The sequence below is a fragment of the Triplophysa rosa genome, linkage group LG4 (assembly GCF_024868665.1).
Source record: "Triplophysa rosa linkage group LG4, Trosa_1v2, whole genome shotgun sequence".
NCBI classification, from domain to species: domain Eukaryota; kingdom Metazoa; phylum Chordata; class Actinopteri; order Cypriniformes; family Nemacheilidae; genus Triplophysa; species Triplophysa rosa.
This window is the reverse complement of record NC_079893.1, coordinates 27,686,288-27,711,821: the sequence shown is the minus strand read 5'-3', so window position 1 is coordinate 27,711,821 and position 25,534 is coordinate 27,686,288. Positions and strand designations below refer to the sequence as shown.

At 37.2% G+C, this 25,534-nt stretch overlaps 1 protein-coding gene across 4 annotated transcripts in view; it reads right to left on the bottom strand.

Annotated features, from left to right (window-relative positions):
* The window catches only part of LOC130552705 (VPS10 domain-containing receptor SorCS1), a 150,583-nt gene that overhangs the window by 20,567 nt on the left and 104,482 nt on the right, over positions 1–25,534 (bottom strand). For all 4 annotated transcript variants that reach the window (XM_057331195.1, XM_057331193.1, XM_057331194.1 and 1 more), the window contains exons 4-14: positions 18,279–18,437; positions 15,310–15,383; positions 12,503–12,567; positions 9,919–10,037; positions 9,547–9,636; positions 8,236–8,415; positions 6,267–6,413; positions 4,761–4,863; positions 3,521–3,597; positions 928–1,019; positions 540–647 (exon numbers count right to left, since the gene is read on the bottom strand). In XM_057331195.1, the coding sequence (XP_057187178.1) occupies positions 540–647; positions 928–1,019; positions 3,521–3,597; positions 4,761–4,863; positions 6,267–6,413; positions 8,236–8,415; positions 9,547–9,636; positions 9,919–10,037; positions 12,503–12,567; positions 15,310–15,383; positions 18,279–18,437 (1,214 nt within the window). The remainder of the gene's footprint in view (positions 1–539; positions 648–927; positions 1,020–3,520; positions 3,598–4,760; positions 4,864–6,266; positions 6,414–8,235; positions 8,416–9,546; positions 9,637–9,918; positions 10,038–12,502; positions 12,568–15,309; positions 15,384–18,278; positions 18,438–25,534) is intronic.

The following is a 25,534-nucleotide window of genomic DNA, read 5'->3' as shown; positions in this document are numbered from 1 at the left end:
AGGATTTTAAAGTGAAGCCTGGTTTGGTGTGATGGATTTAAAGTCCCAGCGAAATTAAAAATGACAATTCTTATTTTTTTCATGAAATATTGCAGCATTTATAGTAAATAACTTATCAATGTGGGTCATTTTCTTTTTAAAATTCATGTACCCTCATAATATTCAGTTAAAATCTGAAAATGAACCCCCCCCCGAAACGACTATCCATCTCAAATGACGTAAATTAGACGGCTTGGCCAAAGCATCCGTTAACTCCTTCCCTTCAACTGTCAGTCTGCTGCCAGTTTCATTTCAAAATCAATGCAACAGCTGTTTTTACACATCCAATCAATTCGCAGTGAAAAATGCACTTTAATGTTATAAAGCGTTATTTGTGATGGGGAGGTAAAAAATCTCCTCAGCTTTATTTTTATATTATTTTATAATAGTCTCTAGCAGTTTATAAAGTAAAAATGACCATTAACTTTTATTCATGTACCAGTCGCTTTTGTCCAAAGCAACTCACAAATCACTTATCAATCTCTATTTATCATACGTACGTCATAATAAGAGTCTCTTCGCCTGGTTCCCCCAACACTCCATCCACAAATAGGGGTGATGAGGTGAAACTGTATTTGTTCCAGACCCTTCCCTCATCAAAACTCAACCTGCACACAAAGCACCAGCAAACGCTTTGACACAATGTAAAAAAGATTGCGTTTCCAAAGACACAGCAGGCAAATAATTCAAACAGAGCTTTACTGCATCCTTTCTGACATTTAATCTAGATTACTAGACAAAAAGTATTACACAGTCTGCTGGCTTTAATGAGAATATTCACACTCTTCGTAACTATGCGAGTCATCTCGGTGTGATTGCATTGGCTCATCTATCCAACATATATGGGTGAAATATTATTATTGATATTTGTGTGTGTGATGGGATTACCAGAGGTGCCTGATGGGAAGAGGGGTGTGTCTAATAGCCACCAAAGCCCCGCCCTGGTCTAGATAAAGCACACTGTACTCTTCATCAAATATCTACAACAAACAGAGATAAAGACAGTTGGTATGAACATTACACAGTATACAGAATTTACAACTTGATCTCAAGGGAATCTGCACTATTTTACAAGGTGGCTAATTCGAATAAATTTGTACAATCTGAATCGTACAAAAACGTATGATTATTAGAAAAAACAGCAATACTGAAGCCCCTCCCCTAAACCTAACATCACTGGCACTAAAGCAAATTGCACAAATAAGATTGTACGGATGTATACGAATTAGCTAAATTACTTTTAAATTCCTGCGATATTGTGTTGGAATATACATGTTGTGTGCGTGCCAGATGTCCAATATGTCATTCCAACTATGCAGTACATTTTACAAAATATTCAATATATCAAATATTAACAATCATGCTAGTTTAATATGATTACTAATAACTATTGATATCGCAATTAGACAAAATTGAAAGTTTAAATAATTGTACGACTTTTTAGGGATGTAAAAATATATTGCGATTACAGTATAAAGATTATGGCGAAATTTTTATGATATGACATTCAATGTTCAATCCTACTGTATTGGTTGAGCTGCTAACCTTTGACCTGCGTTAAAATATGTCTTGTGGTTTACGAAATAGAGTTTCACTTAGAGTTTGGCTTAATTCCTTTTTTGAAATGATCATTTTAACCTAAAATTATATTTTATGCACAATTGTATGCAAATGTTACTGAATATTGTAAATGTTTAGGAAACAAATTGTCTAATTTAGTTTGTGTAAATATTGTTCCCAATTGTATGATACTGCTGTATTGAAAATATTTTTTGTAAAGATTTTAATTTTATAAATGCGGCTACAAATATTTCACGGTACATCACAAAATTTAAATGAATTAATGTTTTGGACACAAATCTGTTATTTTCATTTTTTATAATCTATAACAAAATATCACGATATTAACGTATTATAACTGACTATTGGGAATCGCATCAAGTCCCCAGGTGTTAAATTCCAAGGAATCCTTTAAAAATGACAAAACTGGTGTTATTCATTCAATTTCTCTATTTGTAGTGTTTCAAACTAATCTTTTCAGTGGAAGGTCAATCGTGACGTCCAAGCATTAAAATGCTCCCTAATCATCCATCCCATTCCTCACTACTTCCATTTCACCCTTCACTATCAAAAGCAAATTCCTTAAGGCCACAATCCTACAGGAAGTGACATCAGTTTGGTTGAAAAACAGCAGCGTTGGAGGAACAATCTCTCTCCAGTCACCATTACAGAAGTGCTAATGTAGCGCAACAGTTTTAAACCAGCTGTGTACTTAACTATTAAATGCCTTGCGATGGATTTTTAGGTAACGATGAGGGGGTTGCTAGTTTGACCTAAAACAGACTGTAAACCCACATTGGAGGCCCTGAATAGTAATACATTTGCCCCAAAGCTCTGTTAAAGCATATGTGCTGTGAGTCTCTGTTGATGTGAATTCTTATGGAGTCAAGCCTTAGGGCTTCAAGTAGTTAGCACACGGCAGTTTGTTTTGGTGGAGAAAACGATGATTAAAATGCCATGTGACTGGCTTAAGTACTTCACAGGCTAATGATTTTACATGTACTGGGGGCTTTGAGAAATCCGCACCCTCTGCGGTTGTATGTTAGCGGGATATTGTGTTATGAGTCTGTTTTGTTTTACTTTGCCTGTCTGCCAGATGGAAAGGTTGTATCAGTCAAAGCCAAACTGGAGTTATTATAATGCCAGCTTCTCTGTTTAATCTGATCAACATCAATCCATAAAAAATGAGGAGTGTCTTTGTTTGATTTATAATTTTCTCATTTTCATTTATATAAAGATGGATCACATAACCTAAAATCACTAGGTTTGGTGCTGTGCGTTTAGTTGTGGGAAGACATTTTAAGATCACACGACCAACCGCTATTCAAATTTATTACTGGACCAATTTGTTACTGCACGCCTTTGATAGGTGTGAAGTCCAAAACCCTTGATGTATCATCCAGCGCAACATAAACAACCAAATTACTGCGCTCCTTTAAATATGACCCCATGTTATTTTCATTCATTATGTCAGATGAGTTATGACAATATTTCATTTTCTCCGCTCTTCCTGGGAGGGCTTTCAATTTGATTAGATGAAACCTGGCAACCGCAGGTCTTCCGTCCTTGAAGTCATGTTATTTCTCAAATCCGAGTGATTGTAATTCCTACTGACAAGATACATGACATCAAAAATCACATCCCCCACAGCATGCTTTAGCTTTTTTCGCCACATCAATTTTCTCTTAATTATTTAAGTTCTCCATTTTTAATTAGACAGCTGGCCCCATAAATTTCAATCACATCAGCAAATACGCACCCACGGGTATCAATATATGTCACTGAATTGAGTTTTCTCTCAACGTGTCATTAGATTATCAGCGCTCGCATGTGGTACGCGGATTTATGCATCAAAGATACGCATCGGTGCTAAAATGACTGCCTGACCCCATCTGCCCGGACGGCCCCCGGTCAGAGTCACCTGTCGCCACGTGTTTCCAGCGTCAGATGTGATGAACATGCTAACGTTGCTGCTCGATAACTCTGCACCTATTGAACCTGAAGAAAAAAAGAGGAAGAGCAATTACTGGTATGTTTCATAGTAGCACTATAAAGATAATAAAACACAAGCGTGCAAAACCCTTTATATCTAAAAAGCAAGTTAGGAAAGTCTTCTCATACGATCGAATCAATCAACTAAATGTCAATTTAGAGACTAATATCTAATAGTCGCCCTCCTCTTTGGATTACTTATTCAGAAATGTACGTATATTTCATCTGCCTGCATCCGGGGGCAATATAGCGAACGTCAAGGAAGACACAAGGCTGAGGGAGAAAAATAGAAAAGTGACAAGCGCTTTCAATCTTTTAAAATAAGTGTACGAAGTTTGAAGTTGGGGAAGAGTTAGTCGGTTTGGAAAATAAGAAACAATGGAGAAAAAATAATAACCACATAAATGCTCTCCGTCGCTAATCTCACTTAGCATTCGCATTTGTTTACGCTCGCAAGACACTAATCTTGTTTATGATCTACATAGAGATATCTGTGTGCAAAATTAACTTCTTCAAGAATAACTGTCATAAGCATTCAAGAGACTTGAAATATATGCTTTCTTCCTTCAGCCGAACACAAAATAAGAGATTTTGAAGACCAAACAACACTGGCCCCTATTGACTTCCATTGTATGGACACAAAACCACTGAGACATTTCTCAAAATATCTTCTATTGCGCCCCACGGAAGAAAAAGAGCTTGGAACGACATGAGGGTGAATAAATGATGACAGAATTTTCATTTTTGGGTCAACTATGCCTTTAAAGGAACATATCTGTATATAGTAGGAAAAGTTCCTTCATAAATTTCTTTGTTGAATGTATAGGGGGAAAAAAACGCTCTGGGGCACTTTTGAAGACCATTATAATTCCAAATTGTTTCTCTGTGTTCATCGGAACAAAGAAATTTATAGAGATTTGAACAACCCGAGAACGAATAAATGAAGGCAAATAAATAATTTTTGGGTGAAATGTCCCTTGAACTATTAACAGTAAAAACAACTATTTTGATGAACTATCCTTCAAGATATTGTGATTATTATATTCAATTTATGTAGCTGAAAGATGCTTTTACAGAGTTTTTGTGTTCCCTGGGATTTAAACCCATGAACTCTGTGCTCCCACAGCTACAGGCTACAAGTTCAGCTACATTTTCATAATGGCACTCACCTGACGCCACTATGATTCCAGGTGCCGACTCTCTGCTGGCTATATTCCCGGACGTGTATGGGTTCGATGACACGTGCAGGTGAAGATGCAGGGAGCAGTACGGCTGAAAGCAACAAAAACAAACAAATCTACGTCACGCGGGGCTTGCAAATCGATACAACCCCCATTGTGTGGCCTGCACCAAACTGCCACCGCGCTCGGGCTAGAATCAAATCCCATTAAAAATCCCATGACGGCAAAGGCTGGCGACTTTTCCTACTCCCAACATTAATTTTGATTGGAATAACCTTTAGTGACACAATTCTCATTACAAGCGTGGAAATGCCAATGGTAAGCACATGTTGCAGGGGTTGTTTTGGGGTTTATTAAAACTTTGACATTTACTAACAAATAGCCCGGTAATGGATGGTGAAGGCAGGGCTAACAGTGGGAGTATTAATTAGTTGGGTTTATCAAAGGGTAATTATTTTTGTTTGCATTTTGGGGGCTCGGAAGGCCATTCTTCGGGATGGATAATATCTTCGCGGTATGACATATTTGCTTCGTCATTTAAAATGACAAGCTGTTTTGATTCCATAGAGATCTGTTTAAAACATCCATGTCCACAGGAAAACGCATTATGTCGACTACTAAAATTGGAAATTCTTTCACCATTTACTTACCCTCATGTCATTTCAAACCTGTATGACTTTGTTTCTTCTGCAAAACACAGAAGATATTTTGAAGAATGTTGGTAAACAAAAACATAGCACCCCATTGACTTGCATTACATGGACAAAACCACTGAGACGTTTCTCAAAATATCTTGCTTTGTGTGTCACAGAATAAAAAGTCATAAACAGGTTTAGAATGACATAATGATTTAAAGGAGTCATATGACACGGCTAAAACGAATATTATCGTTTGTTTTAGATGTAATGCAATGTGTATACACGATTTAAGATTCAAAAACGCTGTATTTTCCACATACCGTGCATGTTTGTATCTCCTCTTTGCCCCGCCTCTCTGAAACGCGCAGATTTTTTACAAAGCTCATCGCTCTGAAAAGCGAGGTGTGCTATGATTGGCCAGTTAACCAGTGCGTAGTGATTGGTCGAATACTGCAAGCGTGTGACGGAAATGTAACGCCTCTTACCATATTGGGAACATCAGGTTCCAAAGCAATTGTGCTGACAGGTACGCCCACCTTACTTGCGTATACATTTGGGCGGTCTTAGTCAAATCATACCACGAACTGATGTAGATTTGTGGGGGTGTGGTTACACGAGGCATTTCAGGCAGGTCTGGGTGAGCATTCGCTTTTGCATCTTTTGTTCCGACACTTTCATTTTTGAAATTTTATGTGTCTAATACATGCATGGGCAACTTATAACACACCAAAGACACAGAAAAACACGTATTCGCACCATATCACCCCTTTAATAAATGATGACAGAATTTACATTTATAGGTGTACTATCCCTGTAAGATGTAGGTGCTAAATAATTATTCCATTTTCTGACTCACCAGTATGCAGTGAACGCTGTTTCCTCTGAGATCAGCTGACGGGGCCTGTAGAAGCCTCCAGTCTCTGCCTCTGTTATACGTTATATACGTTTTCACCTCATTATTTAGCTTCTTATTGGCCAGGAACATTCCTTTAATCCCTGCCACCTACGGTTAAGAAACAACAAGCAGTGTCATAATGAGCACAAGATCACAAATCTGTAAATTTCCTCCTATATAAAATAACTCCATATAATACATTTGATTCATCGTGTGTTCTTTCACACGGCACAAAGGCTTTGTTTTCAAACCCGACCGAGCATACCTCTAAAAAGCCTCCGTCCATGTATAGCCGTTCCTGGTAAAATAAATGTATTGGAGTGGAATGGAATGAGAGTATGTAAGGGTGATCCGTGTCTGTTCTGAGCCGAAGTGACATCTCTACAGGGCCGAGAAGCTTTAGAAAGAGGTAGAGGCAGGGCCTCGCTGTTCAATAATTGACGAATATTTCAATCTAGACGACAGCAGGGATTTTAGCATATGTTACATGGAGGTGATGACCTCAATCAAGTCACTGGACTTCTCGGCCAATCCGAGGGCCAAATGTGATTTCATTGGGGTTGCTATCATCAACAGTTTAATTATTTGATCAGGAGATAGCTTGACACCCGTTGGCCTGTGTTGGAATGCACGGCCGTGTGCCGCGTTTCATTTAGAAGCGAATGAACAGATCCGTGAGAGACAAGAGAGGAGAAATCTGCAACAGAACGCTAATCACCGCTGCGCTGGCTTTGCATCGTCAGCATATCAGACTCATCTGCAGTTGTGCAAGTTCCTTTCTCAAATAGTTATTACAGTATTACGGTCAATCTTATATTGTAGCATAAAGTTATTTTTTAAAATTGATTTGAAAAATTGCTCTGTTTTAGATTTGTTTTCAGAGGATAAAATACTTTTGTTGGTATCTGCAAACAAATGATGCGAGATATTTTGTCAGGACAAACATAAGTTTTTGCTACCCCCCCCAAAAAAATACTGTCACTTGTTGCTTGAGGTGATTTCTGATGAACAGAAAGACCTATTAATATTTGACAAGAAATGAAACTCTCTTTACTTTTTGTCTAAATGTATGATGTAAAACTTTTGGTAATACTTTAGTATAAGGACCAATTCTCACTCTTAACTAGTTGCTTATTAGCATGCCTATTATTAGCATATTGGCTGTTTATAAGCACTTATAAAGCACATATTCAACATGACCATATTCTACATCCCTAATCCTACGTAATACCTAAACCTAACAACTACCTTACCAACTATTAATAAGCAACAAATTAAGAGTTAACTAAGCAAAAGTCGTAGTTAATAGTTTACTACAACCGAGAACTGGACCTTAAAATAAAGTGTGACCAAAATATTTTCAATGTATTTTTTACGTATTCCGTACTACCCTGATGCTTTACAATACACGTTAACCAATGTAAACACAAAGTTTATTATATTCATTCATTTCACATACGCTTTTATCCACATCTATTTTACATCTCTGTTTGTTTGTATGTTCACTGATAACTAGTGTCATGCGCTACCAACTGAATAACAAGCACAGTGCTGAATATTGTTTACACGGTCTAAACAAATGAATCCATAGTGCATTAATGGCCATGTTAATTTAATCTAGCACAAAATCTCTTCCCGAATTAACACTGTGTCCGTGAATTAAATATACAAAGAAAAACATCTCCAGAGAGCAGATCCCTAATTCTTCGCTCTTTAGATAATCCATTGATAAGGATGTAGCGAAAACCTCAATCAATTAGCAGTGCAGTAAATTCAATTAGCATTAAACTCATTTAGCATTCATTAGCGTGTTCAATTTGCACGCGCTTTTAATATCCCGAGAAATCCGAACACAGTCACAGAAATGGTGCTGTTCCCTGCAATCTTCATCCGGCAAAAAGAAAAACACAGTTCTATTTTAGACAGGTACCTCATATAGATCTATCATGACATTTCCCTCAGGACCCATGCTACTCATGACGTTCTCCAAAGCCAGCGCGTAGTAGACGCCTCCAGACTCCGACACGTAAAGGTTAAAAGTGTCATTCTGGTTCCACTCCTGAACTGCCGCCACGACACGATTCTCATCCGTGCTGATCACATGCAGACCCTGGAAGACAAATTGAAACGTAGATATTTTCAGACAGATGTCTCTAATTAGTGCTGTTTGTCAGTTTTGTGAGATCCTAACTAAGGTATATTTTATGTACTACTTTTTGCCATCTAAACACAAATTAAGCAGTCAACACCCTCTGGTGTTATTCAAATGCTGATTTATAACCATCTGTGTATTTGCCTGGCACATGCTTGATTTATATTCTAGATTTTATACTAGTTTTCTCTACTGTCTGTTCCATAATGTATTATTTGTGAAGTTGCTTTGCAACAATGCAAATGGTAAAGAGTGCTAAAGAAATGGTAAGTGTGAAATTATGTAAGATGAACTAAGAGTCCAGCGAGGTACGTCACACACCAGCCCACAGCGTGACATTTGACTTCTCACAAGCGCGTTCTGATAAGCGTGAAATTTTAACAAGCCTTCTATCAAAACAAGAAAGAAGTAGGCCGCCAACTCCCAACAACTTAAGCATCCTTTAATATTCAAAACATCAAAATACCTTTACCTTTCTCATTTGCATAAATCAACGTAGGACGACGTTAACCTTTAATGTGATTTCTGCCTCTAATCAAAAGAGATTGAGTATGAATGTCATTTCCGGGATGGCAGGGGACAGCTGGGGAGCAGTGGCGGTCTCACCCCGCTGAGCCGAATCCGATTAATAATCAGTATCAGACCTTGCTATCACCCGCCTTGTTTTCCTCGCAGCTCTGTCGTACAGCAAATATTCTTATTAGCCTTAAATTGAGCTTGTCAGTCGGGCGACGTAACAGAACCACATGCTGGCGAATTTCATCTACCACAAGCTGCGCGAGGATCGCCGGGCGCGTGCTTTAAGGAGCGTGAAGAGCTTGATTGAATAAAACGTTTAATTGTCATGAGAACGTACGCTTTGAATAATTACGCGACGCCCTGAGAGGCGAACGACCCGGGCAGCATCTGCGTCCTCGTAAGAGCCTGCCAGATTTCGGGGGAAAAGCGGATTTTGTAAAGGTTTGACGCTTCAAAGGCTAACGTCGAGGGATGTGTTGATCTGAGACGGAAATAGCACTGATTGTTGACTCTGTCACGGCGTGGAAGATTTTGAGTTTCCGTCGAGCAAGTGTGAATGAGGCACTCTACCTTCGGAAGGGTGTATTTGGGAAGCTTCATAGGCGTAAACACGTCCCGTCTGGATGACACGTAGTATATTGGACGACCACCGGTTGACACCTTGGGTAATGACGGGATGGCAGACAGGACAGGAAAACATTAGTAAGACGTGACAACTTGAGTGGTTCCAGGAAAGGTACAAACGTGGAAAACATGTTTGCTTGGCCCGATTTTAGGGCTGAGTTTGACCAATGATACAGCTTGAGATACATGTCACGATACTCAATACATTTCAGTTTACTGTTAAATCACTTTTATGTCATATCACATGTTATATATTACGGTTAATTGAATCATTATTGAATCAAATGCATGAAAGAATTCGACTTGAAAAGTGCTCACCTGGACAAACACATACTCATCTTGGACCACGAGCGAGTTAGGGTCAATGTATCCTGGAAACGGTTTGCCCTTGTTAGCATCTGTGCAGTTCTGAAGTTTGCACGTGACATAAAGAGCCTCTGCAAAGACAAAAGATCATTATGGAAAATGACAATACCCTCATCCAGCAAGCAAATGACAGGAGCAATAAGCAATAAAGTACAGGCTGTTTTCGCTCTGTCGATCAAAGGGAATATGAGTTCAAAACTCAATTTGTGCTGTATGTTGCTTCATTACTGTTCATTATTGATGACAGCTCCAGCGCTGTTGTGTTGTAATCGGATGAGTTTGTTGTTGCAGAAATGAACATTTTGCATCTTGGTTTGTATTATTTTAAACTCTATAACATAACATTGTTCAATGGCGTACACATCTGTACACTGAACTCACACACAGACTGCACACATAAAGAATATCGTCTTAATATAGCAAACATTGCACTATATTTTACATTAATATTTTGCAACACCTTATATCTTAAGTTGTTTTTTAACAAATCATATAATTTGTAATACGTTTAATATACTTTTATATACAGTATATAACCACAAAGCTTTCCTGTGGCTCAGTGGTTAGAGCATGGCACTAGCAATGCCAAGGTCATGGGTTCGATCCCAGGGGATTGCGCATAGTCAAAAACAAATGTACAATACAATGCAACGTAAATCGCTTTGGATAAAAGCGTCTGCCAAAGGTGTAGATTTAATGTATGTAAATGTATATGCAGCCGTGGAAAACAATTAAGCGACTACTTCAATTTTTTTCTGAATTTACTATTTATAGGTATGCGTTTCTGTAAAATGATCATTTTTGTTTAATTCTGTGAACTACTAACAATATTTCTCCCTAATTTCCAATAAAATATATTATTTCTATTTGCATTTATTTGCCGAAAATAAAAACTGGAGAAACAGGTCAAAAATAACAGAAGAGATGCTCTATATTTTCTCAGACCTCAAATACTTCAGAGAAAACAAGTTCATATTCACTTACAACAGTAATATTTGTGCATGTTTTTAGGAAAAGTTCATAAAATATATTTTTCGGTTTTTATTACAGTTTTCATGAGTCTTGTCAGTCTTTCACATTGCTGTTGGATGACTTTCTGTCACTCCTGAGGTTTGGTTTTGCTGAAATTGAACAGACACTTGACTGGAATGGACACAAAACATCTAGATATGCTGATTATATACAAATTTGGAATGGTCTCTTAATTTTATATTACAGTATGTTATTATGTCCAAGTAGGAACACAAATCTCATGACTTTATTATGACACTTATTGGATGTATTGACACCAAATTAAAGATATTGGGCAAATATAGCATTACTTTTGCTTGTTACGAGTCAACCTTAATCAGTGTTGGGTAAGTTACTCTGAAAAAGTAATTAATTACTAGTTACTAATTACATATTCAATAGTGTAATTAGATTACTGTACAAATTATGCTCTCCAAAAAGTATTTAGTTACTTATTACTAATTACTTCCTATATCCTATATCAACCTTGATTAGTTAAGTGATTCAAGGATAGACATGAAACGGCTCTTTTAATTAATTCACTAAATAATATAAACTACATAAAGTACTCTTATTAACTGACCAAAGTATTACAAATGTGAGAATTATACATTAAAGCATTAATTTTAAAGTTAGACTTTGAATTTTTATGTTAATTCCACTATTGCACACGCATATATTACACAAAGTATTTAGTTTAATTACATCAAAAGTAACTAATTAAATTACAGAAAAATAAGAGTAATCCCTTAGTTTACTTTACTTTACTTTTACTTTAATTTACAGTAACTAATTACTTAGTAACTAGTTACACCCAACACTGACCTTAATATTGTAAAAGTCAGCGGTCAATTTACTGAACATTGTTTTTTCTGAATCTACTAGTTTATAGGTATGCGTTTTTGTAAAATTATCATTTTTGTTTAATTCTGTGAACTACTAACAATATTTCTCCCAAATGTCAAATAAAAATATTGTTTCTATTTGCATTTATTTGCAGAAAATAAAAACTGGAGAAAAATGTCAAAACAACAGAAAAGATGCTCTATATTTTTCAGATCTCAAATACTGCAAAGAAAGCAAGTTCATATTCACTTACAACAGTCATATGTGTACATGTTTTTAGGAAAAGTTCATAAAATATATTTGTCTGTGATAACCTCGGTTTTCATTACAGTTTTCATGTGTCTTGTCATGCTGTCAGTCTTTCACATTGCTGTTGGATGACCATTCCAAAATTTGGAATGGTCATCTTCATTCATGTATATATTTATTTTATTTTATTAATTTTTATTTTTTTTATTAATAATTATTATAATATTAACATTGTGCTGTTTGAACACTAAAATCTGCACTTGTTAATTTTTTGCATGTATATTCAAAGGAATATTCAATATAATAAGTTGATTTGAATGTTATTTTAGTATTTCATTAAAAAAAGGAACCACTGATCTAACTGTTGCGTTGTGTTGAGTTTGAATTCTAACTTCTTGAAAGCACATCCGGGGACATCGGTCTGACTTACGGGTTTCTGAGATACTGGTCTCCAGGTGGATCAGGCCCGGCTCTTTATCAAGGCCCAGTTTAGACCTGGAACAAGAAAAGAAAAAACAAACTCACTTGAAACACAATACAAAAAGATCTTTAGTATATTTTTAATCTTTTTACACAAGAACAGATAAAGGCCTAAAATGCATCCCATCTTCCCTGATAGCTAAAAGATCCACATTAGACTTCCCAACAGAGCGATCGGAGCAAATTCAGGAATGTATCCTCAGAAATCCCTGTTCGGATAAGCCCTTATTTCCATCTCCATCTTTCTGTGCTCTCCGACAGAAGCAAGGAGCATATCCTGACATCATTAAAACTAAGCCCTTCTCATTTGCTACCCAAGAACACCCACAGGCATCGCGCATATCACTCGTGCCCTTTTTAGTGTGGAAAAAAATCATCGTTGCATGAAATATTTATACGAGAGCGAAAATCAGAGAGTGCTGCTCCAAGTAGGAACACACAAAATCTCAAGACTTTATTATGACACTTATTGGATGTATTGACACCAAATGAAAAAATATTGGCCAAATATAGCATTACTTTTGCATGTTATGAGTCGACAGTAATATTTTAAAAGTCAGCGGTGAATTTACTGAACATTTGTGTCGCTTTTGTGGGTGGTTAAAGAAAAAGTTCATACAGCTTAAAGAAACAGTTCACCTAAAAAATTGGGTCATTATTTGCTCAACGAATTGTTTTTCCGTACAGTGCCAGTTCATAATGACAGAGGGCTGTCAAACTGAAACAAAAAGTCCCTAAAACTGTCAGGAAAGTCCAAACCGCTTTTCAGTATGAACATCGCACCTTATTCCCATATCTCAGCTGTGAAAAAACAGAATTTTATTTGTAATCATATACAAGTGTGTACAATTTCTATTACTGAAGCACAAATGCATCGAACAATGATCAGATGACATAAGAGTTAAAAACTGTAACTGTGGGCACGTATCCGGATGCTCCATGCAGTTTCTGCATTTTGATTCAAAAGCCCGGATCATAGCGGTGGAATGATGATCGCAGTGTCCTCTACAAAGCTTCACTTATATCCCGAATCCGATATTATCCTACAACCTTCCCTGTTCAAAAGAATGGTTCATTTTCAAATATCTGCAAGGAACCGTACGGGGTTTTGATTTCAGATCAATAGCACAGGTAGAGTTTTCACCTGGCCAATTCCACCTGGAGTCTGTGTGTGGGTATCAGACCAGAACAGAGCCCAATCACATAAGAGTTCCTTTTGAAGCAGAAATCCATTTCATCCATCCATCCGACGCCGCGTTCCTTCAATCATCTCATATTCTGGAGGTGACCAAGGCAGTGTAACTCATCAAACAGGACAATTTAATTTCACATAGTCAATAGCAAGATATATTTGCGAGGTGCACGTCGCAGCTCTCTGCGGATAACAAGACTCGGTATGCGAGAGTTCATAAACGAGAACTTGTGAGGATAGATCATTACCGGACTAAAAATAACAATACTCCAGGCTCGCTCTCTGATGTCTCTGTTCTGTCCCACTTCGACTGTGCTTGCGTAAAAGTGTTTGCAAAAACCCTGCTGCTAAATGACTGAACTGAATCTAATGACGGGAAGGAAAGGGAAGAAGCCGGTGACAAAACCGATCAATCAGATTCTGATGGCCACGTTGAATGTGATGTGACATGGGACGCACGTTTTTGCAGCTGTGTGGTGACTTTTTCGATATTTATTAAAACATTTGTAAAATCGGGCAATATTATTTCTTATTTCCTTAAACAGGTGGATACTCTAATGAGTATTTGATTTTTCCTGTATTTAAATGATATTGCTTACATTTTATGTGGCACAACAAAGTTGTCAACTCTGTTACACAAACTGTTAAAAAAAAACTCGATTTTTTAAGATACTTTTCTTATATTGAGGTAGGTTCTGTAGTACTTGGCAACACCAGACAGCATTTAGCACATGTGAGATGTGTAACACATGATTGTGTTTTAACACTGTCAACCCCGTCAAATTTCCTGTCAGACAGTGACAATTCTGTCAGACAGTAACAGATGGAGCTTAAAACCAATCTGAAACATCCTGTAGTCTTAGTTTATTTATTAACAAGATTTGTCATTTACAGTACGCATAATAAATATTTGACCTGACCGCACATGTTTTTCATCCGATGCTGTTGACAGGCAAGTGATATATTAAAAAAAAGCGCAAATCTCATGAGAAAATCAGAATTTTCTGATTTTCTGAAATGAGAAATCATTTTTTAGTACATATACATTTATTTGATTATTTCTGTAGAATGTTTTGTTCAACATCTAAACAATCGTTAAAAGCAATACGTTTAAATACACCGAGTAAACAAACTTGTCAGAAACAAAGCGATTCAATCACGCTCAAAATGCAGTTCATTTGAGTTTGCCCGCGTGAGACCCGAGATAAACGCAAAATCGAATCGCATTTAGAATTTAGTTCGCAACAGGTCAACTTCATCACCGCAGTCTAGACACATATTACCTGTCCTGCTCGAGTTAAATAAGCTTTCTTAATCACTAAATCATTCACGACGCTGCGAATGCAGACTAAAACGCAGTCGCAAGATATAACGGCCACATTCATTAAGTAGCTAACAAACATCTGGGCGAGATAGCGTTCTGCTGGTGGTCCAACACAGGGAGATCACATCAGGCACGAGGACAATCCGTGCTTTTCTGTTTGTTTTTTTATCAGGCACAGAACACAGGAGGTCAGATGATTGATGCTCTATATGCAGCAGCAGAAGTCAAACAGAGCACTTACCAGTAAAATCGATTGGGCGCCACCCGCTCGTGAACGAGCTGCCATCGACGGCCGAACTCGACCGAACTGTAGAGCTGTGAAAGACACATTGTGTTACAGTTGTATAAAGGAGTCTGTTAGGATTTCAGTTTCTTCTGCAACATTATTCAGTACTGGGTGTTTCTGTAAATTTGGACACTTTTGGCCACGTGGGATTTTACAAAATGAAGAGCCCAGTCTCATGAATTGCGTATAAATAACACGCGCGTTGCATTATTGTGAAATACGTACGCCAAAGTTAGATTTTGCGTGCATATGATACGCCAATTTAGCGCGCGTGCATATTAACCGGCTATTTGTCTTATTAACCTGTCCCCTAACCCAAACCCTAAACCTAATGTTAGCGTGCGTGCATATTATAACCTCTACCCTAACCCAAACCCTAAACCTAACAGTATTATTTTAATTATTTCAGTGTTTCCTCTTCATGTACGTTTCAAAATGACTGCTCTCCAGCAAGGTGCAAGCAAACATTGGCGTATCATATGCACGCAAAATCTAACTTTGGCGTACGTATTACACGATAATGCAACAGCGTGTTATTTATACGCAATTCATGAGACCGGGTTGAAATGAACCTTTTAAATACAGTGATACACGTGCATCACACGAGAGTCCCGTCATTTTTAAACATCCACAAAACGTAATTTCTTCCACACTGAAAGTATGTATTTAGTTTGATATCATTCGGTATTGGACATGGTGGTGCTAGAAAACATTTTTGGAATTAAAAATAAAAAAAAATTGTTTTGCTTTGGCTACTATAAATGTATGCATTTATAATGGCATATCATATTCGAAATACTTTCAAACCTTTTCCATAATATGACAAAATACAGCTTGATTAGAAATGAGATAAAGAAAATATTCCATTCATAAATTTCCAGCACCTAGTACTTTGATATAGCACATAGATTTATTGCAATGAAATGAAATGAAGTGAAATCTCTCATTAAGGCTTACCACATGTTGAAATAAGTAAAATGAAAAAGAAAAACTAAATATTGATAAATAGAAAACTAAACAGAACAAAGGATTTTAAATATCAAAATAAGACATTATATGTTTTCAGTTTTCTCAGTATGACAAGAAATGTCTTATTTATGTATACAGACTTCTAGGTGAAATGTTTTTAGAACATTGCTGCAAATATGGAACGCCAGTTTTTACAACACTTTCGAAGCGTGTTGTGTGTTAAAGTGCTAAGCAAAAGTTTTCCAGAGTCAGGAAACTTTTTTCAAGCACAAAGCAGCATATTTTTTTGCCAGGTTTAGACAGATCTAAAACAGTGGGGGGCTTCAATGCAACATTTGTATTTGCAACTCAGTATATCTGGGGAAAACTGTGATTTCACAATCTCAGTAGAACATCCTGACTGTGGGTGGAAGAAGCTTGGTCATATTTAGATGCAACAGAACGGAGGGAACTGTAAGGGCGCGAAATAAGTTAAACTGATCCTAAACAACATCATTTTTAATAGAATTGTGTATTTTGTGGAGCTAAATATTTAGTTACACTCTTCAAGTCTGATATTTGTCAAGGTTTGTGTTCTTGTTTATTGCTGTCACTTTCATTGAAAATCCCGTATGTTTGGTGCCAGACATATACGCACATCTCTGATAAAAAAAATATATAATCTAATAGATATATTTAAAAATAAATAAATATCCATAAGATTCCCTATAAAAGACTTCCGATAAAAAAAGAAAATTTATCATTACTAGTTTGTGAAGCTTTCATAAAAGTTTCTCCGAATAATACGGTATGAACCGCTGATGAAGGTTACTGGTCTATTGACATCTCTCTCATCACTTTATCGTAACTATAACCGTAACGGCAAACAAACTTAGCGACCTTTCCAAACATTTATTTTCATGCGAGAAAAGCTGTCAACATTTATAAAATATTCATTGATTTGTGGTATAGATTGGGATAGGGGTTTAATTAGGTCGGTGATTGTGTTTTTTGTTTGTACGGCGGTTTTAACCATGGCTAGTCATGCATGTTGTGCAAACATTCAGCTATTAGCCTTCAATTGGCAGATCATTTTTTTCAACGTGTCTATTTAAATGTAATTCATTTTCAGCGTCGCTCCTTCAAGGGTAAAATCAAGGTTGATCTGTTAATGTTGACAGACAGATTGACTACGACCCAAAATTATCGTCTGTGTAAAAACAATCATTTAACTGCAGCAGTTCATTCGGTCATTTGTGTACGTAGAAAACATTCTTTTTGAATATAGTGAATATATAATTTGTGTTTGTAGTGTTGTGTCATCATAATCACAGTCATTATAACATCCTCATCAAGACGTATACAAATCAAACCCAGGAATAAACTAATCTGCCATAATGCACTTTCTATTGACCCTGCACTTATTTTTTTACACAGAAGCATTGGGAAAATAAAACAGGCCTCGGCTGGCTAAATGATCTTTTGATATGCTTTAATCTGATGCTTGGACAATCTTTTCAGAAGAGTGAAAATGATTTCATAATTTATTAGCCTTAAACCACAAGCTGGAACGCATATAATTAATGGTAATGCCCTGCGACTGGGGATCCATAAATTGCCTTAATTGCCTTCTTTAGGCTCACTGAAATTGTCTCTTTAAGATGTATTTCCTCTCGCATTGATAATAGCCTTTCCGGGCGATATTTCAAGGCCAAACACAGATTAGCAACCATTTGCGAGCACACTTTTCATGATTGTAATGTCTCTCTTTGCCATTCGCTTCTAGAATGTTCTTTATCATCATGGGGAAAATACAAACAATGTGATTTTTCTTTGGCTTTCAGCACTTGCTCAGTTTTGGCAATGAAATAACTTGATAATTGGAGGAATGCTGACTCGCCGGTCTGCCGATACCATAAAAAGATGCTGTTTGCCATACGTTTGGGTTTCAGCTTTGGCTATAAAACATTCCTCACCTTCTGGTCATGGCTGTAGGCAAGGATCCAGTCCTCCTGCTCGGGATGAAACAGCAGGCTGAGGATGTAGAAGTTGAGACGATATTTTTGATAGGTGGCGCCTTCGTCCGAGCTGATGAGCAAACTGCTTTCCACCTCCGGGTCTGTCAGCAACATGATCTGAAGCACAAAAAGAAAGACCAGAGGATTTTAGTCGCTTCACTGGCCCCCTTGCGGACCCTTAAGGGAAAGTTCCTCCAAAAAAAATCTGCCATTATTTATTGACCCTCATGGCCAGTTTATGACTCTTTTTTTCTGTGGAACACAAAAAATATATATTTTGAGAAATGTCTCTGTGGTTTCGTGTCCATACAATGGAAGTCAATGGGGGTCACTGTTGTTTGGTTACCAACGTTCTTTAAAATATCAGTAACACTTTGCAAATGTTAGCTAATGCAATAAGGTGCTATTTGTTAACAATCAGTTAATGCATTAGCTAACATGAACTATCATTAACAAGGATTAATAAATGCTGAAAAACGAAATTGATCATTGCTAGCAAATGTTAGCTAATGCATTTATTAATGTTAACTAATAGCACCTTATTGTAAAGTGTTACCAAAATATCTTCTTTATTTGTGTTCTGCAGTCGTACAGGTTGAGTAAATGATCAAGGAATGTTCATTTTTCGGGTGAACTATCCCTTTAAGAAAGTGTTAAGATTAGACTCGTCTATGGCCCAAATGGCGCACTCCGGTCTTGTGGACCTCCTGCAAGTCCTCACTTGGTGACGTCAGGAAGTGCAGACCTATAGGGCACTAGACACGAGTCCACAAGGGTACGTGGGAGTGCATTTTGGGACAGACTTGAGGTCATCACGCCGGAAAGAGCAAGCGGTGCTTTCTAATCACTCTCGCGGTACTTTGTTGTCATTCGCTGATCAGTCTGCGCAGCGCCGCGTGAAGTCGACCACTTGTTGTCCCGCTGTTGTTATTTGGGACTGGAGCTGCCGGTTTTTATTGTTCTGTATTTCATATGTTTGTATTTCATATGTTGATATGCAATAGATACTTATGTTTGTAATGCATTCATTTGTCATGACGTCATGAATGTATATTTAATAATTTGTTTACACTATACTTAATGTGCATAATGTGTTCTTAATATGCATATATGTTGTTATTTAATATAGCCCAGAGACAACTAGTTATGTAGTAGATAAAAGTACAACAAAACATGGCTTATTACCTTAAGTAAGAAAATGCACTGCATTAAAATATTTTATACTGGAATAGATGGCTTAATAGAAAATAAGCAATAATACGAATAAGTAACTAATTAATAAATTAATTTTGAATTTTATCAAAACATACATTTAAAAATGTATCCGTCATGTTTACGTAAATGTCTGACATCCACGACACTCCTCCCATCCGTTCTGTGATTGGGCGCTCGCAAGGATTCCTGGGTAGGGGACTTCAGTGGAGTCTGCGTCAATACGGGCTTCGCCGAAGACCGCATCGAGGGCACAAAGGAGGCGCTCGCGAGCAGACTTCTGAGTGCTAAAAAGACAAATGGGACACCCTTCGGACTCGTAGACCTGGCGAGCACGCGCAATTTAAGTCCACGAGACCGCAAGTCCACATGAAGTGCGCCATTTGGGACAGGGCCAATGCTGGCTTCGCCAAAGACCGCATCGAGGGCCAAAAGGAGGCGCTCGTGAGCGAAAAAGACAAATGGGACACCCTTCGGACTCGTAGACCTGGCGAGCACGCGCAATTTAAGTCCACAAGACCGCAAGTCCAAATGAAGTGCGCCATTTGGGACAGGGCCTACTGTATGTCATGATCCCAGTCTCTGTTTCCCCTTCATGTTATTACTCATGTTACTTCCTGTTTCCTGTTCCTGTTGTAGTTCTTTTGTTCGTTGGTTCTGTGTCATGATCTGTTTCAGTTGTGTCTTGTTAGCCCTCTCGTTACCCTATGTATTTAAGCGCTTGTGTTTCCTTTGTCTGGTGTCTATAGTTGTTAGAGGTGTGATCTTTTCTTTCTTGTTTTTAGTTGATTCTCGTGTATCTCGGATCTTTTGTTAATCTGTTCCTTTGTTTACTTCATTAAAATTCTACTGCACGTGGATCCGCTTCCTACCTGGATTATTACCTGGATGTTACATTCTAAATGTTTTTGCCATTTGAACAAATATTTATCACTTACTAAGGAACGTGTTGCTATAAAAACAGATACATGAGGCATCAGAAGTTCCGTGCACCGATAGAATGCAAATGAAAGATCTTAACACAAATACAAGCCAGCGGCAATGAAAAAAACATCAACTCCACATCTCAATTTGTATTTTGTATACACGACAGGAAGATTTGATGAATTCACAAACCGTGTTCCCAATTTGCAAATCTTAATGAATACTTTTAAAGTTGTGGCAAGACCGCCACTTGTTAAATGTGATATCTGCATTTCTAATGCCTGATTCGCATGGTTTGATATTATCATAATCACGGTGTTTCACAAGCATGGATCTCTTTAATGCTGTCAGCAACACAGTCCGATGAGTAATTTATTATGACGCGCATGTGTGTGTGCGTGCTTTAACTCACTCCAAACTTACTGAGGCTGCTAAATCTATAATTTCCCCAGAGCTCTTCCCCTTTCCTGAGTGGCACCAGTCCTAAGTTTGTAACAATTTTGAAAATAAATAAATAAAATAAATATAATCAGCGTCAAAAATAATTGAATTGGTAAGCCTGAGCAGTTTCAAACCCTTATCACTGACAGAGGCGGCTGAAGGTGTCAGGGTCGATGGATTGTGAGTGTGTGTTGCAGTCGGTTTACTGTATGTTTGTGTGTGTTTTCGCTGTTATGTAAATTAAAAAAGACTAGTGGAAAATGACATTCCTCTATGAAGATACAGTACATAGTAAGAGTCAAGGGGTTGTGGGTGGACAGAAAATCCTGTTTATCAGCATTTACATTTTTGCATTTGGCAGATGCTTTTCATTTGTGCTACACAATGCTTACCCAAGGTTATTAAAACTAAAACTATTTTTTTAAACATTCCTGATTATTTGAAATCAAATAAAATATCGGCTTAATTATTATTTGTAAAACTTTTTTTTTTAATGTTGCCTTAGCAAAAAACGGAACTGATTTTAAGTTGAGGCAGTAAAATTAACTACAAATAAATAAAACAAAACTAAAGCTAAACGAGCAAAAAAATGAATATAGCAATATAAAAACAAACAAATAAATAGTAAAATGACAGAAGCAAAAGACACATTTGGTAAAATAAACCTAAAATGAACATGAAAACTAAAAATGGGTAGTTGACAAATAAACTGTATGTGTCCTAATAAACCGTAACATGTGTCTTGTAACAACTGTTAATAATATATTATATATTATTATTAATAATAATATGTATAATATAAAGTGGCATAAGCGAGATTCATCTTCATTGTTTCATTTTTTTTAGAATATTTGATGTCACACCTTAGGACACGTGTGATTTATTTGTCAACTACCCAAATATAAAAATAAAAGCTAATTTCCAAATTAACAAAACAAAATTAATAAAAATAATAATAATAATAATAAAACATTAAATACCTCTAGCTAAACTATAGGAACAACAAAGTCATGTGTATCTCAAATGTCTCTAATTAATAATGGAATTATATGAAACATAGAAATGGAACTCGAAGCATATACATCTACGTATATAAATACATATACATTATGTAACTATAATAACTATAATTTATGTATATCTACAGTACGTATATGTACATTTATGGCCATATAGATTTCTGTAAGGAATGAGATGCCATTATTCATCTGCTTTGTGTGATTTTGTACAGGTCAGATCTCAGCCTTTCTCTCCGTAGGTATTTCGTGACCACGTACTTCGATCACATCGTCCGATCAATACGCCTCTGATGCAATGCGGTCGAAACGCAATCTAGCTCCAACTCCAAGGACCCACCAGTCATGTAACTTCCACAGCGCGCCATACATAAAAATGTTTGTGTCCACTTCAGAATCGCTTTCCATTTCAATTGCGTTCTTGACACACTTCTCCAGGGCAACAGTATTATTAAGTAGATCAGGGCAGCGGGGCTTGCGAAGCCATTCATCAAACAGGACATGCTAATGCTAACCATAGCACTTGGAACCCAGAGCGCTGGCTCATCAATCACCGTTGCCAACTCTACAAACGTGACCCAGATGCTGACCAATCAGAAGTGATATTTGGGTGGTTCGGTTGGTGAATACCAACCATTTTTAAAGGGCGATCAAACGCTTGAGATGCTTTACCTTTTTGACTGTTAATGGCGTTCTGTATTTGAAGGGATATTTTGCGGTGGCAGGAGTTTAGGGTTCAAGTATCTCCTTGATATGTTGAAGTCTCCGTCGGGCCCTAAAAGCATGATGAACTGATGAAAACGTCTACTCGGGTAAAGCCGGTTTAAATGAACAATAACATTACAGCTTAATGACAGCGCCGGCCATTTGGAGCGCCAATAAAGGAAACTGCAGTAAATCAAAAAGAAGTCCGGTGAACTATAAATGTCTTTCCAAGGTCCTTAAAGAAATAGTGCACATACAAATGAAAACATGCACAAAAAAATATCCAAATATTCAAGCTTGGACAGAAAATCATACATGTGTGAAACTACACGTCAACACATTTGAGTGACCTGTCCCTTTAAATCCTGTGCATTCAGATCAGGCTAGAATCTTCTGTTCCGAACAGAACGCACCCACATCAGTCACATGAGGTGTCACCCGCTGAAGCTGTTATGGATTAATGCCTCTCAATCTGCATTTCTATACCTGACGTAGACTTGTGAAAATAGAATATGCAGATGCCGAGGGACGCGCACATAGGCATTTTGTGTCTCGTTCGTTCTTGTTTGACCTTCAATCATGCAGAGAGAGAGAAAAAGAGAGAAAGAAAAGATGAAGAGGGACAGGTGGAAATGACAAGAAAGAATTCGAGGTTCTGAATGATCACCATTGAGACGACTGATAACACCATGACCAATAAGAATGTTTTACATGGCCGCTCCTTCTGGTTTTAATTACCATTATAAAAGTTAAATCCGAATTTAAGTATGCGTAACTATGGCTTTAGATCAAATTAAGGATGGTCTACATTGGCCTTGTTGACTCCTCTTTCGTACCCTGAATCGTGCGTTAACGGGGCAATTAATTTTTATCTTATTTTCTTTGTGTCCCTGCTCACGCACCCTGGCGAAATCCACCTCTCTGACTGCTCCCACTCCGTTTCAAGGCCCTATCAGTGATTCAGAGTAAAAAAGCAGAAGTTTTGGGGGAAGACAAAGGTTAATGAAGCGCCAGATGAGGTGACGGGAGAGACGCGGAGAGTTACCGTAGCGCCGTGGTAAGCCAGCTCTGATAGAATATTAATCAAATCAGGAACATATTTTGACTCCATCTTAAACTAATTGGATCGGCTCACTCTTCTAAATCCAGAGTTTAACAAGGGCAGTCATAAATACCTCCACTGCTAACCTTATTGGAATAAAATGGCCTTCTGAGCTTGGAATTTTGCTTATATATTATAAAGTGGACAGTATTGATTATAAAGACTGAGACACGTTGTACGTCACGGCGCCACTTACAATACGTTTGCACACATGCTGTGACCACTGCACCACTTTTACTCCAATAAAGAATTCCGTTTACTTCTTTTAGTTTCTACTATGTTCAAATGATCGATTATCTTTTCCCATAAGATGTGACATGTAATAGCTTTAAAGTAATAGAAAGCTTTGAGAAAAAATAGAGGTGAAATATTTTCTAAAATTGCCATATGGCACCAGAATGGGTGCTAAAGTAATATTTGTAATAATGACATGTTGCCAGATTAAGAAAAAATACCCATTGTTTAGCCATTGTTTTTACCACTTTTTTTGGTGGATTGTTTACCATTTTTAAAACCACAATTTTATAAAAAAATATCATGCACTTGTGTGATCAATAAGTGATTGTAAGATACTTTTTTTGTTATTTAGTCTTTTAAGTTATATCGTTGCTGTGCATCCCAAACCTCGGATGTGAAAATTAGTTGGTTTGGAAAAAAACAATGCACTTTTTAAATGATTAAATACTAAGTTGTCGAGCACTTTTTAATACTTTTGGTAAGATATTTACAAAATCAGCAACAAACCAAAAGAGTGACAAATAATAATGATTTACAGGGAAAAAATATCATGAAATATGGAGATACGAGGTTTAAGAATGACAGCAGCAATATTTAAAATGATTATATAAGTTAAGCATTTTCAGGTTGCAACAACTTAACACTAGCCAATATTTAAAATATTAAGTTGATTGTACTTTTAACTGTAATTTTTCAAGTAAGGATTGGCTTCTCATTCAAAAACTAAATTTATTTAATTTAATAAAAAAGTTAAATTGATAACTATAGCTATCGTTTTCTTTTCATAACACTCAATTTTCATAACAGTTTCATAATCTGGTTTTCATAATACTGTACCATAAAGGGTTAATGTTGTTATAACCTTATTGACTAGTCAAGGACAGTTAATCTATGATTATTGAATTTGTAATAAGATGAAAATGAATTCTCGTTAAAAACGCATACACAAGCTTAAACACAGTAATGTAAATATAGCGACTCAACAGTCCTCATTTAAGTGAGCGCCACACGCACATACATTACAAACACACACACACACACACACACACACGACACGCTATATGCACCAGCACACACTCGCTATTCCTCTGATGACCAAACATCATTAAAAAACTGTAAACCAAGCTGTTTGGCCTTACAGTGCTTACGTGCCTGTTTTTAGCACCTACAAATTTCTCAAAGAGTCTTTGTGGGTGCACACAGGTGAGCTGCATTTTCCCCCTCATCCACTACGGGAAGTGCATGGCGGTAAACTACCAATGCTGACGCCACAGATCTGAGATCAGCAAGGTCTTTCGTTACAGAATCTGCTCCCTGAAAGCAGTGTAGTTTTTTTTCTCCTATTAGGGATGCAGTGTGGTGAAACCCTCAAAATTGCCTTATTAACCAAGGCTACTCTTTGCTCAACGGAGAACTGACCAATTAGAGTGAAATGCTGCGTTGGGTCCCAGGTGATCGCTCAAGGTGTTCACGAAACATTCAAGGTGTTGTTATTTAAGGTTGCCTTGGGAGGCAGAGGTGCGGGTATAACTCTGTGGTTATTGGAGAATGTGTCAGGTGTGTGTGTCTGTCTCTGC